Below are 17,653 nucleotides of genomic sequence, written 5' to 3' on the forward strand. Positions count from 1 at the left end.
CTTACTGGCACTTCATGTCATAAACGTTGCTGACCCCTGATTTAGAGTAACCAATTAACTTATTAGGCATGTTTTTGGAGGGTGAGAAGGGAATTTATGCACACAGCGATCCTCTGCTTATTGACGTTTCTGTATTCGCAGGTTCACGTTTCTTAATTCGTGGTTTCACGTATTTATTTGAAGATTTGTTTTCAGTCACGTGACTCTTCTGGTTCATCACAAAAACTCAGACAACTCAAGACACTAGTATGAAATTTTTGCGTCGGAAGGAGGTGCAATGCTGCTGAGGTGTATCTCTGCACAACAGAGTGCAGCGGAGCCCCCTCTGGAGCATGGAGGGGGGCTCTGCTGTGATCCCCCTCTGCGAGAGGAGCGAACCCTCCTCTATCCATGCCCCTGCATGGAGAAATGGCATCAGCTGACTCAAAAGCGGACAAAAAAATCCTGATATGCTGAAGGAGATAATGGCAGAGGATAATAAGGCTATCATCCAGAGCAGTTTTGACAAAGGGGGAAGCGCGCACTTCTGATTTCAACAGAGAGATGAAGTCGCTGCAGCGACTTTTTTCAGCAAGAAAAAAGCAGAAAAAACGTCTGACTACTTCACTTTCAGCAGCTGTGATTAAATGAATAGCTACAGTTTACAAACCAAATCAATGATCCAATCCATGTTTCAGCATTTTTTTTATTCAGAAATCTTTTATGAATGCAATGTTACAAAAACAAATAAATGTATAATTGAAACAATGCATTTCTTATAAACAATGTAAAGCTTCTTAATGCAATTTAATTACACATTTTTTTCATATACAAAAACGTACTATACCAATCTACGATTAATCCCAAGTGAACAATGGAAAATGTGATCCTCCCCAACCTTCAGGAATAAATTGCCTTGCACAAACATTCCCCTTAACCAAAATAAAAGAATAAAACTTTGGAAACTGAAACATGTTTTTAAACAGTAAATCCACACAATTAGGCATCCAACTGCAGTTTGGAATTCTATCTATCTTCAGAAACTGACAAATGCCTACTTTGGGGCATGGGGCTTCTGAAGCCAACCCTGCAACTGTTGGACAAAGGTGGGTTGTACCCTGTTTTTTGAACTGTATGAAGAAGCTGGAGTGCCCACAGAAAAGCTTGGAAATCTTGTATAAAATTAAATGATTGTAAATTTGAGGAATAACTCATCAACTTACCAGAAGAAAGTGATTCATTATTACATTCAGTTAGGGTTAGTGTTCCTCAACAGTACAGCTCAATCTTCACATTTCTAACCTCTCTAAACAATCCCCTGCTGTTGGCCTCGTTTAGAGTGGTGTTTCTTTGACGAACTTCGAGATCCTGAAAGGTGAAACAAATGTTATTTTCATTGGCTTCTCTGCAAAAACAGAACAACAGAATGTAGAAAACAATCCTAGTCTGTAGTCTTACCAGGTTCCTCATTTTTGGTCTCAGTTTCTTCTTTTTCAGGCTTTACTTCCATCTTGAAACTGATATCTGACCTCCATTTTGTCCAGTTGATTTCAGTCACCCTAGAGTCAAAATGTTTTTCTATAAAGGTTATCTGTTGTGAATGATGAACACCCCAAAAAATGTGCAAGCGCTTTAATAGAACATTTTATTCTAAAAGGCAAGATATAGTTTTAAATGTATGCATTGTGTGTATTCACCGAACAAATTTACGAGTATCTTTCTTGGTGGATTTGAAAAACTCAAACTTTGAATCCTTGGACTCGATCTTATTCCTCAGGATTGCTGGAACCTTCTCCATCTCCAGAATTGTGAAGGCTCTCTGCAAATTTCAGCAAAATGGTTTGATCTGTAGGAACTCACCTATGTTTTTATATATATAATTTAAAATCTGCACACACTTTTCTGTAAAGTTCTTAGTGTACTTCTTGATTTTTTTTTTCATTCCTCAGCAGTATCAAAGATATATATGTCAACTGTGAAACTGGGTTTTGAACTGATAGTCATTTTTCTTTTAGATTTTTTTCTGAAGGCCAGAACTCATGGTTTCTTCCACTTTGGTATGTCATACTGAGGCTGCAATATATTCCCCACACCAGTATACTTGACTGTTGTCATGATGTTCTGGTATAAATTTCAACTTATTTAAATCTGAATTTAACAAAAGGCACATTACAAAAGGTTAAGCTTTTTTTCATCTCAGAAAGTCTTGATGTCATCAAGACGTTTGAGTCAAAGTTGAATTAGCTGTTATGCAGTTTCAGGGATATGAGAGTTAGTCTAGTTTTTTTAAAGATATATTTCTCTGTGCATGTTATCTTTCCTAAAATATATAAAAACAATATTGATGATCACATGCATTTAAATAGATGCATTTCCATGAGTTATTGTGTTATTCACTTTTAACCCCTTGACGCCTATTGATCCGAAGTGTTTCTCACCTGAAGCTTCCAGATGGTTTTACTTTGTCCTGACATCTCTTCCACCGTGTTCCCCATCAGTGCGATGAGCATGTTCAGCATCAGGATGTAAGTCAGAATGATGTAGAAGATTAGAAGGATGTGGAAAACCTCTTTGTACTGAATGTGATTGATGAATTCCAGATCTCCCATTCCAATGGTGAACTTGAACAGCTCCAATGTGGTAAAACCAAAATGATTGTAAGTTGGTTTCTCGCACGAGACTGTCACCGGGGTATCTTTCTGAGCTGCAGGTGAGTTGTCCATGAGAGTAACCACCGCTGCAAGCAAAAAAAAAAAAAAAAAAACAAGTTTATAAGTCATCCTTAAAGAACACCTTAATTGACTTTATCCAGCTCTTACCTGCAGAAAATCCAATAAGTAAGACACAGTACACAAATAAAAAGTGAAACAGATCGTTGAGGATCATCTTGAAAAAAACAAAAACATGCAAATGTTGTGAGTAGGGAGGTTTCCAAAGTAAGACGTATGGTAATTAATAAATAATTTTTAAACATTATCATTTATCAAAAAGATAAAGACGTTTTCAAATTAGTGGTTCTTACCCTTTGCATCATCACATAGTAAATACCCAGTTGCTTCGATCCTCTAGTGTAATAGAGTATATTTATCCAAGCCAGAGATAGGGACAGAACGAGAAGGCTGACATACTCCTTGCGACCACTGAAGTACAAAATCGAGCAGAGCAGAAGCAGGGCGGCCTGCAGGAAACTGTAAACAGGAAATACAAACATGTGGATCTTGAGTAAGTTTTACATGCAGGTTGTCACAAACGGGCAGACAGCTGGTTGGAAGTACAGCAGGTTTATTAGTTCAGACAGGAATGAAGCACAGCTAAAAGTCCACGAAGCTAGATCAGGGTCTAAAGGGCGGAGGTGAGTCATGAGCATGTGATCATCCAAGAAGAGACAGGAGATGTCAGAGTCCAGGCGAGGGTCAGGGCAGGCGGCAGGCAAACAGAACATAAGCAGGGTCAGAAACACTAGACCAGGTCCAGATAGAAACGCTCAGTAATCCAGGGAGGGTGGGACAAACCATACTTGGCATAGAGTGAAACTCTGTGTGATGCTTAAGAAACAGGTGGGTGATTGTCAGATTGGAGTCAGGTGAGTTTGTACTCTGGAGACTGCTCCCACCAGAGACCAGAGGGGGAGACAGAGCTCTGTCTCCTGGCACAGGTATTCCTGTGGTGTATGTTTACATAGAAGAAAAGAGTAAACATACAACAACTCCTTTGTCACCGTTCAACTTTTTTTTCTTTGAAGAATCGTCAGAAACATATATAACAAAATGTGTTTTGAATACATTATTTTTTTACATTAATTTTTCACAACTCCATTTATGGAAGGGAGCTGTTTGAAGAATAAGATTCGAGAGATTCAAGAGATTTTATTTGTCGTATGCACAGCTTTCACTGACAACAAAATTTTGTTACAACCCGAACAAACAGTTCAAAGTTGACCGAGGTGCAGCAGTGATCAGCACACCTTTCCTATGTTATCTCTGCGCCTTGCTTTATGTATACAGTATATACAGAATAGGGATCTGCTGTAGCCACTCCTCCAGTTTGGGGGTTACTGCCCCAGGTACTTCAATTACCACGGGCACCATTGTCAGTTATGGTCCAGTGGTACATCCCATGAGGCTCTGCCCTCCAGCACCACATCCTCTGCTTTCCACTGCCTGAAACATTCACTGACAAGACTGTCAATTGGGCCCCTGAGCTTGGCATATTCATGCATCTTGGACATTCCATTCCAGTGGCTTCCACGCTCACTAATCCTCGTCTTTCTTCCTTGTAGCTAGCATAGTGTCTCAGGGTGCTGGATTTGGGATGGAACTCTCCATGTATGATGAGGAGCTTCTGTCTCTTAACATCTGTGGTCTATATCTCTTCCTTTGGACATCTTATTAATCCTGAAGGATATCGGGCAATTGGCAGTATATAATTGTTTGTCTTGTTCTTGACATTGAGCTGACTTCTCAGGACTTGCCTTACTTGTTGGCTGTTGCAGCTTTCCTTGTTGCCTGTTCCAGATTGCCATTTGCATGTGGAATTCCAAGCTAGTTGTAACTGTCCTCAATGTCTGTTATTGTTCCTTGTGGGAGTGAGACCCCTTCTATGTGAACTACCTTGCCTCTCTTTGTCACCATCCGACTGCATTTCTCAAGCTCGAATGACATCCCAATGATAGTACTGTAGATCCTGGTGGTGTGGATCAGGGAGTCAATGTCGCGCTCACTCTTAGCATATAGCTTGATATCATCCATATAGAGGAGGGGACTGATGCCAGCCCCATTTTTAGGTAGGTATCTAGAGCCAGTCTAGCTGATTATTTTGCTTAGGGGGGTTCAGACCTATGCAGAACAGCAGTGGGGACAGAGAATCTCCTTGGTATATGCCACATTTAATGGACACTTGTGCAAGTGAGTTTCCATTGGTTTCAAGGGTAGTTTTCCACAACTTCACTGAGTTTCCTATGAAGGCTCTTAGAGTCATGTTGATGTTGTAAAGCTCCAAGCATTCAGTGATTGTGTGTGGGGCATTAAGTCATAGGCTTTCCTGTTATCAATCCACGCTGTGCACAGGTTGGTGTGTCGTGACCTGCAGTCTTAAGCCACTGTTCTGTCAACCAGGAGCCGGTGTTTGCTCCTCTGGAGTCTCTACCATTGCTCATGAATGGATTTACATGCCAAATTATTTTGGTTGCAAGGATGCCTTACATGAGCTTCAATGTTGTGGTTATTTGTCGGTAGTTGGATGGGACTGCACCATTTGAGGAATCCTTCTGGATGAGGATCATTCGCCCTTCCGTTAGCAATTCAGGGTGAGTCCCATCTCTTAGCATCTGGTTAATTTGTGCTGCCTGGCACTAATGGAGTGCTGTGACTTTCTTAAACCAGTTAGCCTGTACCATGTCAGGGCCTGGTGCTGGACAGTAGGAGGCTGCTCAAAGCCAAATGTTTTTGTTTGGCCGTTTCCATTGCTTAAGGTTTGGGCATCTGGTTGTAATTGTTAGGCACTTGCTTTTTCGTTGCACCTCTTTGGGCCTCTGCCAGCTGTCTCACATCTCTCCAAGCTGCCTTGATTTTAGCCTCCAACCGTTGCTTCCATGGTGAGTCTTGTTTTCTCCCATGGTTGCTTTAATAGCCAAGCATTTCAAGGATCACTGCTGCTGAAGTGTAAACTAGTTAAATGGTTTCTGTGGTAGAAATTGCCTTCAATGTTTTATTCACAGTTTCCAGGAGACTTTCAGGGGCAGCCGTGGAGCAGTGGTAGAGCGGCCAACCTCTAATCAGAAGATTGCAGTTTTTAATTCCTGCCTTGCCTGCCAGTGTGTCACAGCGTCCTCGGACCTTGGGCAGGACACTGAGCCCCACATTGTCTCTGTTGGTTATAGCTGAGAACAAGGTTCTGTTGGACTGCTACTACTCAAGTGGCTCTGCTGCTGGACACTGGTGCTGTTCAACAGCAGAGCCACCATATGTGTGAATGAGACTGTGACTGTAAGTTCCTTGGGCTTTTAAGGAAGGTAGAAGCGCAAAAAAAGTATTTATAAAAGTATTGATTAAAAAAAGTATTTACCATTTCACTTAACTGTTGTAGTTGGTGTCTGGGTTGCCTGGTATTCATTCTAGACTTGATCTTGTCTTTCAGATCAGTTGCATTTGCATTGTAAAGCTTTAATGTCAAGTTGTAATAGGAGTTGCTGTTTTTGGATGTTGGAGACTTGTTGCTTGGCAGTTAGCCTTGATTGTGGTTTTCCCCATTCTCTGCATGTTATCTGTTTGAGTAGAATTACTTGAGCAGTAGCATTCCAGCAGAACCTTGTTCTCACATCTAGTCAATTTCCACCTTGATCCAGGGGTTCACTTTCCATCAACATGCTCTGGTTCCCCAGCACCTGATACAACCTTGTTTGATCGGGCGACGTCTGAGTCAGAGTGACGTGTTTCACTATATCTCATAGGTTATACAGTAGGCAGCAGCGCAATGGTCTCTGCATGAAACCTGCTGTAAAACTAAATTTTGAGAATTAAAAAGTAGTCCTCTTTTTTCCCAGTTAAAACTTTATTTTTTTATATCAAACGTTTTATTTTTTAATGTCCTTAAAAATTATTCAGCATCAGCATTAAAATAATGTTTTGCATTGATTTATTTCTAAAATGTTATCCCAAGTGTCCAGTTTGATATTTTTAAAGCTTTTTAATGCAGTGTTTCAAAATAAAACAATACTTACAACAGAATTTCACTGACACCATCGGTAAACAATAAATGGAGGTTTGGTGGCTTCTTGTGAAAAATGGCTATCTAAAGAGAAGAATAAAAGCATTAATATTAGTTTTTTTCTTTTGATTACATGAGTAGAATATTGGTTTGATAAACTCACCGCTCTACACAAGAATCCTATGGCTCCAAACACACTGATAAGCTCACCGACACAACGTAGATAGTCAAATGGGTGATTTTCTACTGGAAATGGGGGCTGTGGGTCAAAAACAATAAGTGTAATCCCAATTTGGACTTTAATTACTGTAATTTTACAGTAAGAAAATGACACTAAATTCCTTTTGTTTCACTCACCTGTCCCTCCTTTCTATAGAAAGCCACAGTGGTGAAGATGGTGAGGTAGATCAAGTAGGACAAAAAGTTCAGGAAGAACAGTTTGGCACCAAATCTCTCCCACTTGTCCCGAAGAAGACTGCGCAGAGGCTCCAGCTTGATCATCTCAGGTCGATTCTGAATCAGAGCGGGAAAGTCTCCTTTGATTTAAAGGTTTCTCTTTATTTGCTGATACATTCCCAGGTTTATTCAGATTTGTAATCATTTCATGCTTTTTGTAGATGCTTTGTCATGTTTTGAGTTTATTTAAGTAAATCTTTGAGTTTCTGCCACCATGTCCTGTCTCCTGCGTTTGGGTCCTCCACCACCATTCCTGACAGTATGACCTTTCCCCTGGTTTGTTCAAGTTTAAGTTGATTTAGTAAATGTTTATGTTTCTGCCACCAAGTCTTGTCTCCTGCATTTGGGCCCTACACCACCATTCATGACAGTATGACCTGACCACCTTGGACCCAGCAGGAGAACCTTCCATGCCAGTAACATGACAGAACAGAACAGAAGACATGACAATGCCGAAAGGAAGACCAGAGACTTAAATAAGCCGAGGACAATTGACTAAATGAAGACAGCTGTGGGTGATTTGACCTGAACATGGTGAGACTGACAAGGAAAACAGAACATGACAAAAACCACATCACAGAATCCTGACAGAATATTCCAGAGCCCTGACTATTCTCCTTTCTTTAATAAACCTAAAAAAGGTTTTCATCTTTTGAAGATTTCTTTTCCAAATTATCTCACTCACACACACAAACATAGTTCAAATGTTTTGTTCTCACTGGAATATTATTCCCATAGACAATAATCTCCAACACAGAGTTGGGTTCGCTGGTGTCGATGGAACTTATGTCGTATAGTGAAGAGTGAACGGGTCCGTAATCCAAGTGTGGAAATTTTCTCGAAAGCATCCAGGTCTTCTCTTCCGTAAACTGCCGATTCAGCATGTGTTCAAGTACCTGGAAAGGAGGAGGAGAGAGATGCAAGGATTGTTTGCATCATGTGCAGAGATACTGTGCTTTAGTCATGTTTAATTTATAGAATGTTTTCAAATTAGGAACTACTTCTACAAATCAACAACTTTGTTTCATTGAATCTTCATCATCTGCATGAAAAATATCTACTGACATTTTTAGAATTTTTTAAACAAAATTTCCTGTAGTGGCATTTTATTTTGAAAATAGATTTTCTTAAACTGGAAGTGTAGCAGGATGAAATGGGTTGCACCTGCTACACAGGAGTTGGCAATCCTCTCGATTGCTAAAAGGGTGTGGTGGAACCAATAAAAGGCAGAGTTGCTTTGTGCTTGCACACTGCACTCTGATGAGGGGACGCCGCACTGTGCTACAGGTTCCAGGCCCAGTCAGTGGGGAACCTGAAACCCGGTGTATGGACCTGTAGCACCAGGGTCCTCTCTCCACCGCACCCTGAGAGCATGTGATTTGGCAGGACAGATGGTATGTGTTTGGCCCTTCACCCTGTGTTTCAAGTGATTGCGCTGCTCTGATCCCCTGGACCTGTCCTCCACAGGGTCAGACCGTGAGCCCCTGCTGCTTTGCCTGGTTTGCCTGCTTCGCCTGTTTTACCTTTGTCACCTTGCGTGGTTTTACCCTGCCATGCTTGGCCTTTGTCATTTTTATTATGATTTTATAATTCCTTTTTATACTGTGGTTGTGGCCTGAGAGTGAACTGGACTGGCCGTGGCGTGACCCAAGTGCCTCTACCCTCTTCACTCCACCCTTGGCCAGCTGCCTCTGCGTGGACAGCAAGACGCTTGGGGGATGACTACCTTGGCTCGTCACTGGACTCGGAAGTGGCCGCTCCGTCAATCCACGGTACCCTGGGCTGGCTGACGGTGTCATTGCACCACCTCAGATGGGACACTGCAGCGTTTAAGAGCGTGCAGTGCTGGCAGTTTCCCCTGAGGCTAGGAAAGTTGGCCACCACCCAGGACTCTGAGAACAATCTGCCATCTTAACCACTCTTAGTCTTGTGTACCTGTGCTTTTTCTAATTTTGTATTTCTTTTTAATCTGTTTTAGAGCCAGCCCCCTGCAAGAACCAGGTTTCAGGTGGTGGAGGGACCCACGTCTGTTGTGATCCCTGGGTTGGATTCCCTCGTCCCTTCACTATTACTATAGAATTGTGCACGTGTGGGGTGATTTTGTTTTTTTGTTTTTTTTTTTTTTTTTTGGGTATCCCTCCCCACCTGTTGAACCGGTCTGGTAGGTGTAGGAGGGCTGAGCATATTTTAATTGTAAAAAATTAAATATTTTTTAAAACTCCCAGAACTGCGTCCGTGCCCTGTGTGATCCTGCGTTTATAAATTTTAGTGTCCAAAACATCCCCGTGCATTAGCCGCTCGCGTTGCCACAGAAGCTTAAAAACTTCGGACCGGTTCATAAAAATATTGTCCACTTTAAACTGGACTGTGGCGTGAAAAAGGTTGAGGACCACTGCGTTACAGAATCAATGCTGAGACTAGTGCTAGAAGAAACCCCAGTACAAGGAATGTAAACAGGAAAGGTTACAAGAAATAACAGTGGGAAACTTAAGAAAATGCTTTAACATTAACGGAATTTGAAAATTCTTAAAAAAAAATTACCTCTTTCTTGCCGAGCTTAGCAGCCAATTTCAAAGGAGTCAGTCCTTGATTATTTTCAATGTCCTCCAGTGGACTTTCACTGTCTTTCCAAATGTTGTTGTGCTTCACAAGAATGTCATCATAGATCTTTGTAATCACCTTTGTGGATTCGTCAGAGTCATCCGCAACAATTACCAGAGCATGTAACACAGTGTTTCCTTGTGAGTCTTTGTCCGTCAGGTCAGCTCTTCTGTATGGGTTTTCCACGAGAAAGGACACAATGTCTGGTTGGTCCGTGCAGGCTGCCAGTGATAATGGGAGTTCCCCTTTAAGAAACACGCAGGTGAGCTAAGACCAAGAGGAGGTCAGGAAATAATGCTTAAAAAAAGACATCACCCACCAAAATAAAAACACTGTTTTCCATTATTCTGGAAAAATGTGCCGTCGGCTTTAGCTTGCACATCTGCTCCTTTCTGGACCAGCAGTTTAACAAGGTCCAAACTCCTTCTCTCAATAGCAACATGCAAAGCAGTTTGACCTGAAAAAAGCAATTTCTTTTAGCCGACATTAAACTATCTGTCCTTTCAAACTGATCCTTATTTATGTGATTGCTTACCTTTCATGTGATCCGTCTGAGGTGCATTTATTAGTTTGTTGTCCTGAGTTTTCTCTGCTATGTCCAGGAGAATCTCAATGGTGTCATTTTTGCCATCTTTAAAATTCAGCAGTGCTTTCATTAGGGCTGTTTCCCCACTTGTATCATCTGAAAAAAAATTGCTATTTTGTTTAAATAATAGGTGAAAATGCTCCTGTTTTTGCTCCTGTCTTACAAAAAAAAAATGTTAAAGGAAATAAATATTTTCAATAACTTGATTTAGAATGAGATAGATATAATTCGATTGATAAGTCAGACTTGTCTTTTCCTCATTTATTTTTTTTAAATCACTACTAATAACTGAGAGACATTTTTAGGTCAACTAAAGAGAAACACACTATTCTTCTGATAGAGTTGCATTATTGGAATTTATAGATACATTATGAAGCACATATGAAAACAAATCTAATCCACTCACCTACAAATTCTGGACTTGAGAGTTTTTTATCGTTTGATAACAGGTAGGGAAGCAGTTCCTTTAGATAATCTGTGTCTCCCTGAGATACAGCATTAAACACTTTGTCCCTTGTGAAAGTCGCACTGGAGCCGTTGTCATGTTCAACTATGTTTATGCTGAAATAAAACAAAATAAGAAATAATTTTTCGACTTTCACTGATTACTCAGAGGATACAAGTGGATGATTACAGTAATGTTCTTTGTGGCATTTTTTAAGTCCACATGGTGAGAAAACTGTCTTGTAGACAAACAGGTTTCAACTTGCTGATACATGTTAAGCACTCCACTCCAACAGACACATGTGTGTGACTGAAGACTCGGGTATCTCGTAAAAATACCACAGTGTGTGTGTTTTTTAAGAGAAAAACTTTATTCTGTCACATAACAAAACTGCAGGAGGGAAAGCAGTGAAAAAAAAAACATTATTGTTCCTGGATTTTAAATACTTACCTTGTCAGAGGGTTAATAGGTATGAATGGTTTCCCATCCATTTCGTCATAACTGTCCTCTTGTCCTTGTTTTTTTGAGATGTCATCATCCAGTGGGTTTTCCTTCTCCATTTTATTAGATGTAGATAATCAAAAAGAATCAGTTTCTTCCTATTAACTAAAAAACGCTAAAGGAAATGCAAAGAGATTGTGCAAACCAGAAGTTCATATAGGTGAGGGGTTTTTTTTTTCTGCCAAACTCCACCCTTTTTTCTCTGTTCAACCTCCGTTCGCCTGAAAGGATCCATTTCTCGGAAACCAAACCATCTGTCCTGTTGTGAAAAACCAAATTGATTGATTTCTACTGAAAAATCAGTGGCAGGCTGCTCCACCCTTGGTGTGTGAAGGAGAGATTCAGGAGATCTTTCCTTCCTGCGGCTGTCAGACTATACAACCGACAATTCTGATCACTATATGCAATATCTGTAACTCTGTAACAACAATATTTATTACCCCTAATTACCGAACCACTTGACTGTGCAATAGCTGTATATACCTGTACATACCTACCTACACTAAACTGTGCAATAACTGTCAATATGCCATATATCACTGATTATTCTTTGTATATTCATTGTCTAGCTCTTTATAATGTATATTTTTATTTTATTTTTTTATCCTGTATCTCTATCTATCTCTGTACCTGCGCTTTTGCATATTGCAATTTCCCCACTGTGGGACAATTAAAGGTTCTCTTATCTTATCTTATCTTATCTTATCTTATCTTATCTTATCTTATCTTCACCGCTCAGTTTTATTGCATTTAATAACCTTGATACAACATGTTACTATGATGTGATTAAAGATAAATAAACTTCCTAAAAAGTTTTTTTTTTTTTTAAATCACAGACTAGATCTCTTATTTTGAATCTGGTGCTGTGAACTGCAGAGATTATTAGGAGCTTTCCTTTATGCAGTTTAACAAACCAAGCCGAGTTAAGAATTTAATATTTTAGATGTTATTCTTACCTGAAGCATGTAAAAAAAGCTTTACCAAGAAATGTTTCTACGTAGAAAAATAACTTACAGGCTGCCATTGTATGTGTTTTCACCATTTCTTTGTTTAAAATAGACCTAAAACCATCACTTTTCATTCTGTACAAAATGGATTCAGTTTTCTACCCAAACTTGGACAGTTTTTGTATTTTTTTTATTTTTTTGGTCCACTCATGCATGACCCCTGGTCATTATTCAGGGGGTAAAATCTTCAAATGTTCAAATTTAAGGTTGAATTTGTTATAAACAGGTTAAAGTTGTCATAGAACGTTCAGTTATGACACAGATGTGGAAGGCCTGAGGTGAACTGACGGAAGCTGAAGTTCCAGATTCTTCTTACATGAACATGTTAGACATTTTTGTGATGCATTTGAAAGGAACTAGGAAAATGTATTATTGTGAAATCATCGAGGAAAATGTATTATCGTGAAATCATCTTAAACTGCCAGTAAAACCGATTCGTCCCGTTTGTCCCGCTGAGTAAGTTAATCAACCCTCAGGTTCCATTTCTTTTAGAAGTCATCTTTATGCAATGAGTTTACAATATTTTTATTATTTTAATGAGAAAATTCTGGTTATTAAACTTAAACTTAAGCCAGAGACTCTTGGAGCTTTAAACATGTAATTGAGAACATAGTCTTTTAAGAAATAAAAAAATATATATTTGACTAAAGATAAGTGCTCACAAACAAAACCCACAGTCTGTTAAAATGGCAAACGTCAATTATCTAACAGGAGAACAGATTTTATCGTTAATTTATATGTTGATGTCAATGGTGAACCCATTAAAAAGCAAACTACAAGAGCAAACGTGATTGTTAAGTTTAGAAGCAAAACAATTACAAAGCTAACGGATATTGTTTATTTTTGTAGCAACATTTTATGTGAATAATTTGCTGTGAAAATGTTTTTGTTAAAAAATAATTTGATTAAACACTAAATAAAGCTTAATATTTTATGCCATTTTTGCAATACTTTTTGTTAAAAACTTAAAGAAAAAAAAAAACTTTGGAGACCACAAACGACGATAATTGTATTCTAAAACGACTTTTATTCAAATTTTAAGTTAATTGGTCATTAGTTACGTAACCTTGTGACGCGGTTTGCGCGTGCGCAGCTTTGAGCACGCTCCTGTCTCGTGAGCACTTTTCCGCGGTTTTGCACAGCAGACGTCGAATGTGACACGGGTAAAGTAAGTCAATTTTATTTTGAATACTCTTTTAGCGGTTTCTACTGGGGTGCTTTGCATTGCTGATCAATTTTCCAATTTTGTAGAATGTTTAATGTGTTGCATGTTCTAAACCGAAGAAGCGCCGCGGCCCAAAATGCTAATTGCGCTAACAAGCAGGTTAAGGCGTGCCTTTTTCTTTTCACTAATATAAAATACATATATTTGCAATTTTTGGACTTAGTTCTTCACTTTTCTGTCGATCTTGTTTTTTCTTGTTTGTTTGTTTGTTTTTAAGCAGTTAATTTGTTATTTGTTGTTCATTACACTTTTTAGTATTTTTCTTCTATTTTTCTAATAAGTTGTTAAGCGGGTGTTAATTGAACCTGTATCTCACGTCTTCATTTGTACTCGTTAGAGTTAGACGTATCTTAATGAAAAGCCTTTTCTTTTATTTTTGCGTGTGGTTTGTGCATGTATGACGCAGTTGGGTGACAGGCTATTATCTAGTCTCATATTAACTTTAGTGGTCCTCAAAATATATATATTTTTGTCTCTTTGTCTATTTAAAACTTTCACTTCAATGCCCAGATTCAGCAAAGTTGTGCATGGAATGAGCTGTAGTTCTCCTTCATCTTTGTTTTTTCGCTGGAGGGTGCTGTCAGACCTTTTTTTTTTTTTTTTTTTTGGAGTCGGGATCGTTTCAACATTAATTTTGACCTCAGAAATCAAATTGAATTAGTTGGTTACAGTAGAAGGAGTCTATTGAGGATGATTAAAAATGTTCTGATAAAGAAGTCGGTTTAAAAAGAACAGTTTTACTCTGTTTCGGGCTCTCGTTTTCTAATTGGACGAGATCATACCACGTGTTCAGGAAGTGATGCATATGTTTAGTTGGTCCTTCTAATTTAGCTATTTTACCGCTAATAGAAGTCTTTGCCGTGCGCAGTTGATCGTGTTTATTATTTTAAGTTTTTTTAAAGGTGGTCTTGTGTTTTTTTTATGTTCCGTCTAAAACCGTAATGTATAACGGCAGAAAGCTGAATGAGATCGTTTGTTCCGACGTGGTTTCCGTATCGCTTCTCGGCCTTTTGGCTAAGATCAAGTGTAGTATCTGTTCTTATCAGTTTAATATCTGATACGTCCCCTACCCGGGGACCATATATTAAATTGATTTTTGGAACAGGGAGATGGAATAGGGGCTTGCTCCGTCCACTCCACGCATCGACCTGGTATTGCAGTATCTCCAGGAACGGTGCACCCCCCTTCCACATGTTAAGAGAACCAGTCGCTCTGATACAAATACTACTTCAATACACTAAATATGTAATACTGGGTGCAACTTAGAAGTCAGATAGGATTCTTATCAGATCTGTATATTAGGTTAACAGGCAAAAACATAAAAATGAATGTCTAAAATTGCTAGTCTGAAAAAGCTTCAGAACATATATTCAAAAAAATATATAACGTATTTCAGACAGACACACAAACACACACTCATGCATGTATATATATAAATATATTTCTCTGTGTGTGTGTGTGTGTATAATAAACATCAACATGTTCTCTCATTGAGGCGAGAACTGGGAGTTCTACTTTCTACAAACAAGATGCTAAAACATGTAGTTTCTGGTTACATCTACATGTTTTGAGACCAAATCTACAAAAACAGAGAGAAAAGAATGCTTACAAATTGTGTTGAAAATACTAAATCAATCTGGAGTACCCCTTAAAATACAAATGTTCTCATCCCACTTCTTCTTCTTTTTGGACTATTTTGACATTTATTAAGGATTATTAGGCTTATTATTAGGCTATTAGCTAATATTTCAGCTACATGCTAGCCATTTTAGCTAATTTAGGATTTGTTCCGGTTTTTAGGCTTATTTGCAATTTAAGCTAATGTTTCAGCTACATGTTAGCTATTTTGGCTAATTTGATTTTTTTTCCCCCAGTTTTTTAGGCTAGTTTGGAGTTTAGCTAATATTTCAGCTACATGCTAGCAATTTTGGCCAATTTAGGTTTTTTTTTTTTTTTTTAGGTTATTTTGGAGCTTAGGTAATATTTCAGCTGCATGCTAGCTACTTTGGCCAAATTAGGATTTTTTTTTATTTTTAAAGCTAATAATGGTTAAAATGTGTGCTTCACATCTAGTTTGTGTATGACCCGATTAGTCGACTAATCGGAAAAAATAATTGGTGATTAGTCGACTATTAAATTAATCGTTTGTGGCAACCCTAACTCGTAAGCCTGCTGTGTGGCTGTTAGCGTCTGTACGTCGCACGCTCATACTGTTGTTTCAGTTTGTGTATTTTTTCAATTTTCAGTCCTCTTTTCTAATTTTAGACTGCGCCATGGTTCACTCAATTATTCAATAACTTTGTGTCACAACCATGTAAATATTAGCACATCACATTGAGTTTTTGCTGGTTGAAGGAACCCGGTTCACACATTGCTGTCCCTATGCCCGCCTATTTAAAAAAATCGCTGTGGGAAAAGATGAATGTAATATACTTTTAATGAAAAATGCTTGGTGGTCCAGATACAAGGGTCTCAGTGGTTGGGGAACCCTACTTTATATCTTTTGTATGTTTTTTGACGGGTAGAATCTCAAGCACACTTTCAGCAATTTATGCAATCTTAGTATCAAATTGTTAAGGCACATTAAGGTGAAGGGTGCTTGTACTTTTGGTTTTTGCAAATTTTACTTTTTAAAATATATTACGCAATTTATGCTAATTTTCAGCTAATGTTTAGTCAATGAGAACATTTTCAACTTTTTTCGCATGTTAAAACTTGTGTAATATTGGTATCAAACGGTTCAGCACCTTCAGGACATTCATGCTAGTACTTTTGGTATTCTAACATTTTATGTTTTTTAAGATTTAATGCAATTTATGCAAATTTACTATCCTAATGGACAATTAATGGGGATTTTTTTCAAATCTTTTAAAAACTTTGTGCACTTTTGACATTTGTGTAATTTTGTTATCAAAATATTCAGCACTTTCATGACAATCAAGCTTGTACTTTTAGTATTTGTATTCATATTAGGCATATTATACAAATTATGCACATTTTTTTAAGCTAGTTGAAAGTTAATGGGAATTTTTTCGAATCCTTTAAAAACTTTGTGCAATATTGGTATACTAATATTCAGCACATTTATATACTGAGGTATTTTGGGATAATTTTGAGTCAAGCTAGTATTTTAGAAACGTGTTAGCTTTTTTGGCTAACTTGGCATCTGCTGAGGTTTTAAGGCTAACTCTGATTTAAGGTAGTATTTTAGTTGTAGTTTTTTTTTTTTGTTTTTAGGCCCCGATGGAGTTTAGGAAATATTTTAGCTGGTTTTGAGTTAAGCTAGTATTTTAGGAACATGTTTGCTTTTTTGGTTAATTTGGCATCTACTTAGGTTTTTTTCAGCTGATTCTTAGTTAAGCTAGTATTTTATCAATGTGTTAACTTTCTTAACTAATTTCACATTTACTGAGGTTTTTGGGGGTAATTCTGAGTTAAGATGATGATTACGCAACATGTTAGCTTTTTTTTTTAGCTAATTTAGCATCTACTTGGGTTTTTTCGGCCTATTCATAGTTAACATAGTATTTTAGCAACATGTTATCTTTTTTGGCTAATTTGGCATCTACTGAGATTTTTAAGGCTAATTCTGAGTTAAGCTAGTATTTTGGCAACATTTTAGATTTTTTTGATAATTTTTTATCTGTTGAGGTGTTTTTCTGCAGATATATAGTTAACCCAGTACTTTCATGACTAATTCTGCATCTACTGTTTTTTTTTTTTTTTTTTTTTTTGGATAATTTTGAGGAAACCTAATTTTTTAGCAAGATGTTAGCTTTTTTGGTTGATTTCTTAACTAAAGTTTTTGAGCTACTATGGAGTTATGCTTATGTTTTAGAGTTATGTTAGCATTTTTTGGCAAATTTCCCATCTACTGGTTTTTTTTAGCTAATTTTGAGTTAAGCTAGCATTTTGGCAACATTTTAGCTTTATTTGGCTAATTTGGGATCAAAATGTAGTTCATTTGGCTAATTCTAAGTTAAACTAGTATTTACCATGTCCTCCTTGTGGACATGTGTACATATAGGACATATTTTTCACCATTGCTCATGCATTGGTGGTTCAGTGGTAGAATTCTCGCCTGCCACGCGGGAGGCCCGGGTTCGATTCCCGGCCAATGCAACTCTTTGTTTTTCTTTGTTCGTAAA

The 17,653-nt window shown here is 38.1% G+C and overlaps 2 protein-coding genes and 2 non-coding genes across 4 annotated transcripts in view; 3 read left to right on the forward strand and 1 right to left on the reverse strand.

Moving 5' to 3' along the window:
- Positions 1–733: 733 nt before the first annotated feature.
- LOC112149151 (transient receptor potential cation channel subfamily V member 1) lies at positions 734–11,462 on the reverse strand. The gene is made up of 15 exons (XM_024276647.2): positions 11,223–11,462; positions 10,734–10,888; positions 10,277–10,423; positions 10,061–10,198; positions 9,682–9,986; positions 7,860–8,036; positions 7,042–7,197; positions 6,848–6,943; positions 6,698–6,768; positions 3,002–3,167; positions 2,799–2,865; positions 2,418–2,716; positions 1,677–1,798; positions 1,438–1,538; positions 734–1,347 (listed from the first exon to the last, which is right to left on the reverse strand). Exons 1-15 carry the CDS (start codon positions 11,330–11,332, stop codon positions 1,286–1,288), a joined length of 2,172 nt encoding a protein of 723 aa, XP_024132415.1. The 5' UTR covers positions 11,333–11,462; the 3' UTR covers positions 734–1,285.
- A 78-nt stretch (positions 11,463–11,540) lies between these two features.
- Positions 11,541–17,653, forward strand: part of LOC112149928 (mitogen-activated protein kinase kinase kinase kinase 5) — a 65,813-nt gene continuing 59,700 nt past the window's right edge. The window contains exon 1 of the mRNA XM_024277933.2: positions 11,541–13,448. The gene's annotated coding sequence lies outside the window, so the exon portion shown is untranslated. The remainder of the gene's footprint in view (positions 13,449–17,653) is intronic.
- LOC112150035 lies at positions 14,500–14,690 on the forward strand. The gene has a single exon (XR_002919879.1). It is a non-coding gene; the product is annotated as a U2 spliceosomal RNA (small nuclear RNA).
- trnag-gcc lies at positions 17,557–17,627 on the forward strand. The gene has a single exon. It is a non-coding gene; the product is annotated as a tRNA-Gly (tRNA).

Source organism: Oryzias melastigma, linkage group LG13 (assembly GCF_002922805.2).
Source record: "Oryzias melastigma strain HK-1 linkage group LG13, ASM292280v2, whole genome shotgun sequence".
Classification (NCBI taxonomy): Eukaryota; Metazoa; Chordata; class Actinopteri; order Beloniformes; family Adrianichthyidae; genus Oryzias; species Oryzias melastigma.

Coding starts and splice junctions, on each gene's coding strand:
- LOC112149151 (XM_024276647.2), bottom strand. CDS start 11,332: ATGGAGAAGGAAAACCCACTGGATGATGACATCTCAAAAAAACAAGGA. Junction 1,539..1,676: donor GATACTCGTAAATTTGTTCG/GTGAATACACAC, acceptor TTTTGACTCTAG/GGTGACTGAAATCAACTGGA. Junction 1,348..1,437: donor GACCAAAAATGAGGAACCTG/GTAAGACTACAG, acceptor TTCACCTTTCAG/GATCTCGAAGTTCGTCAAAG.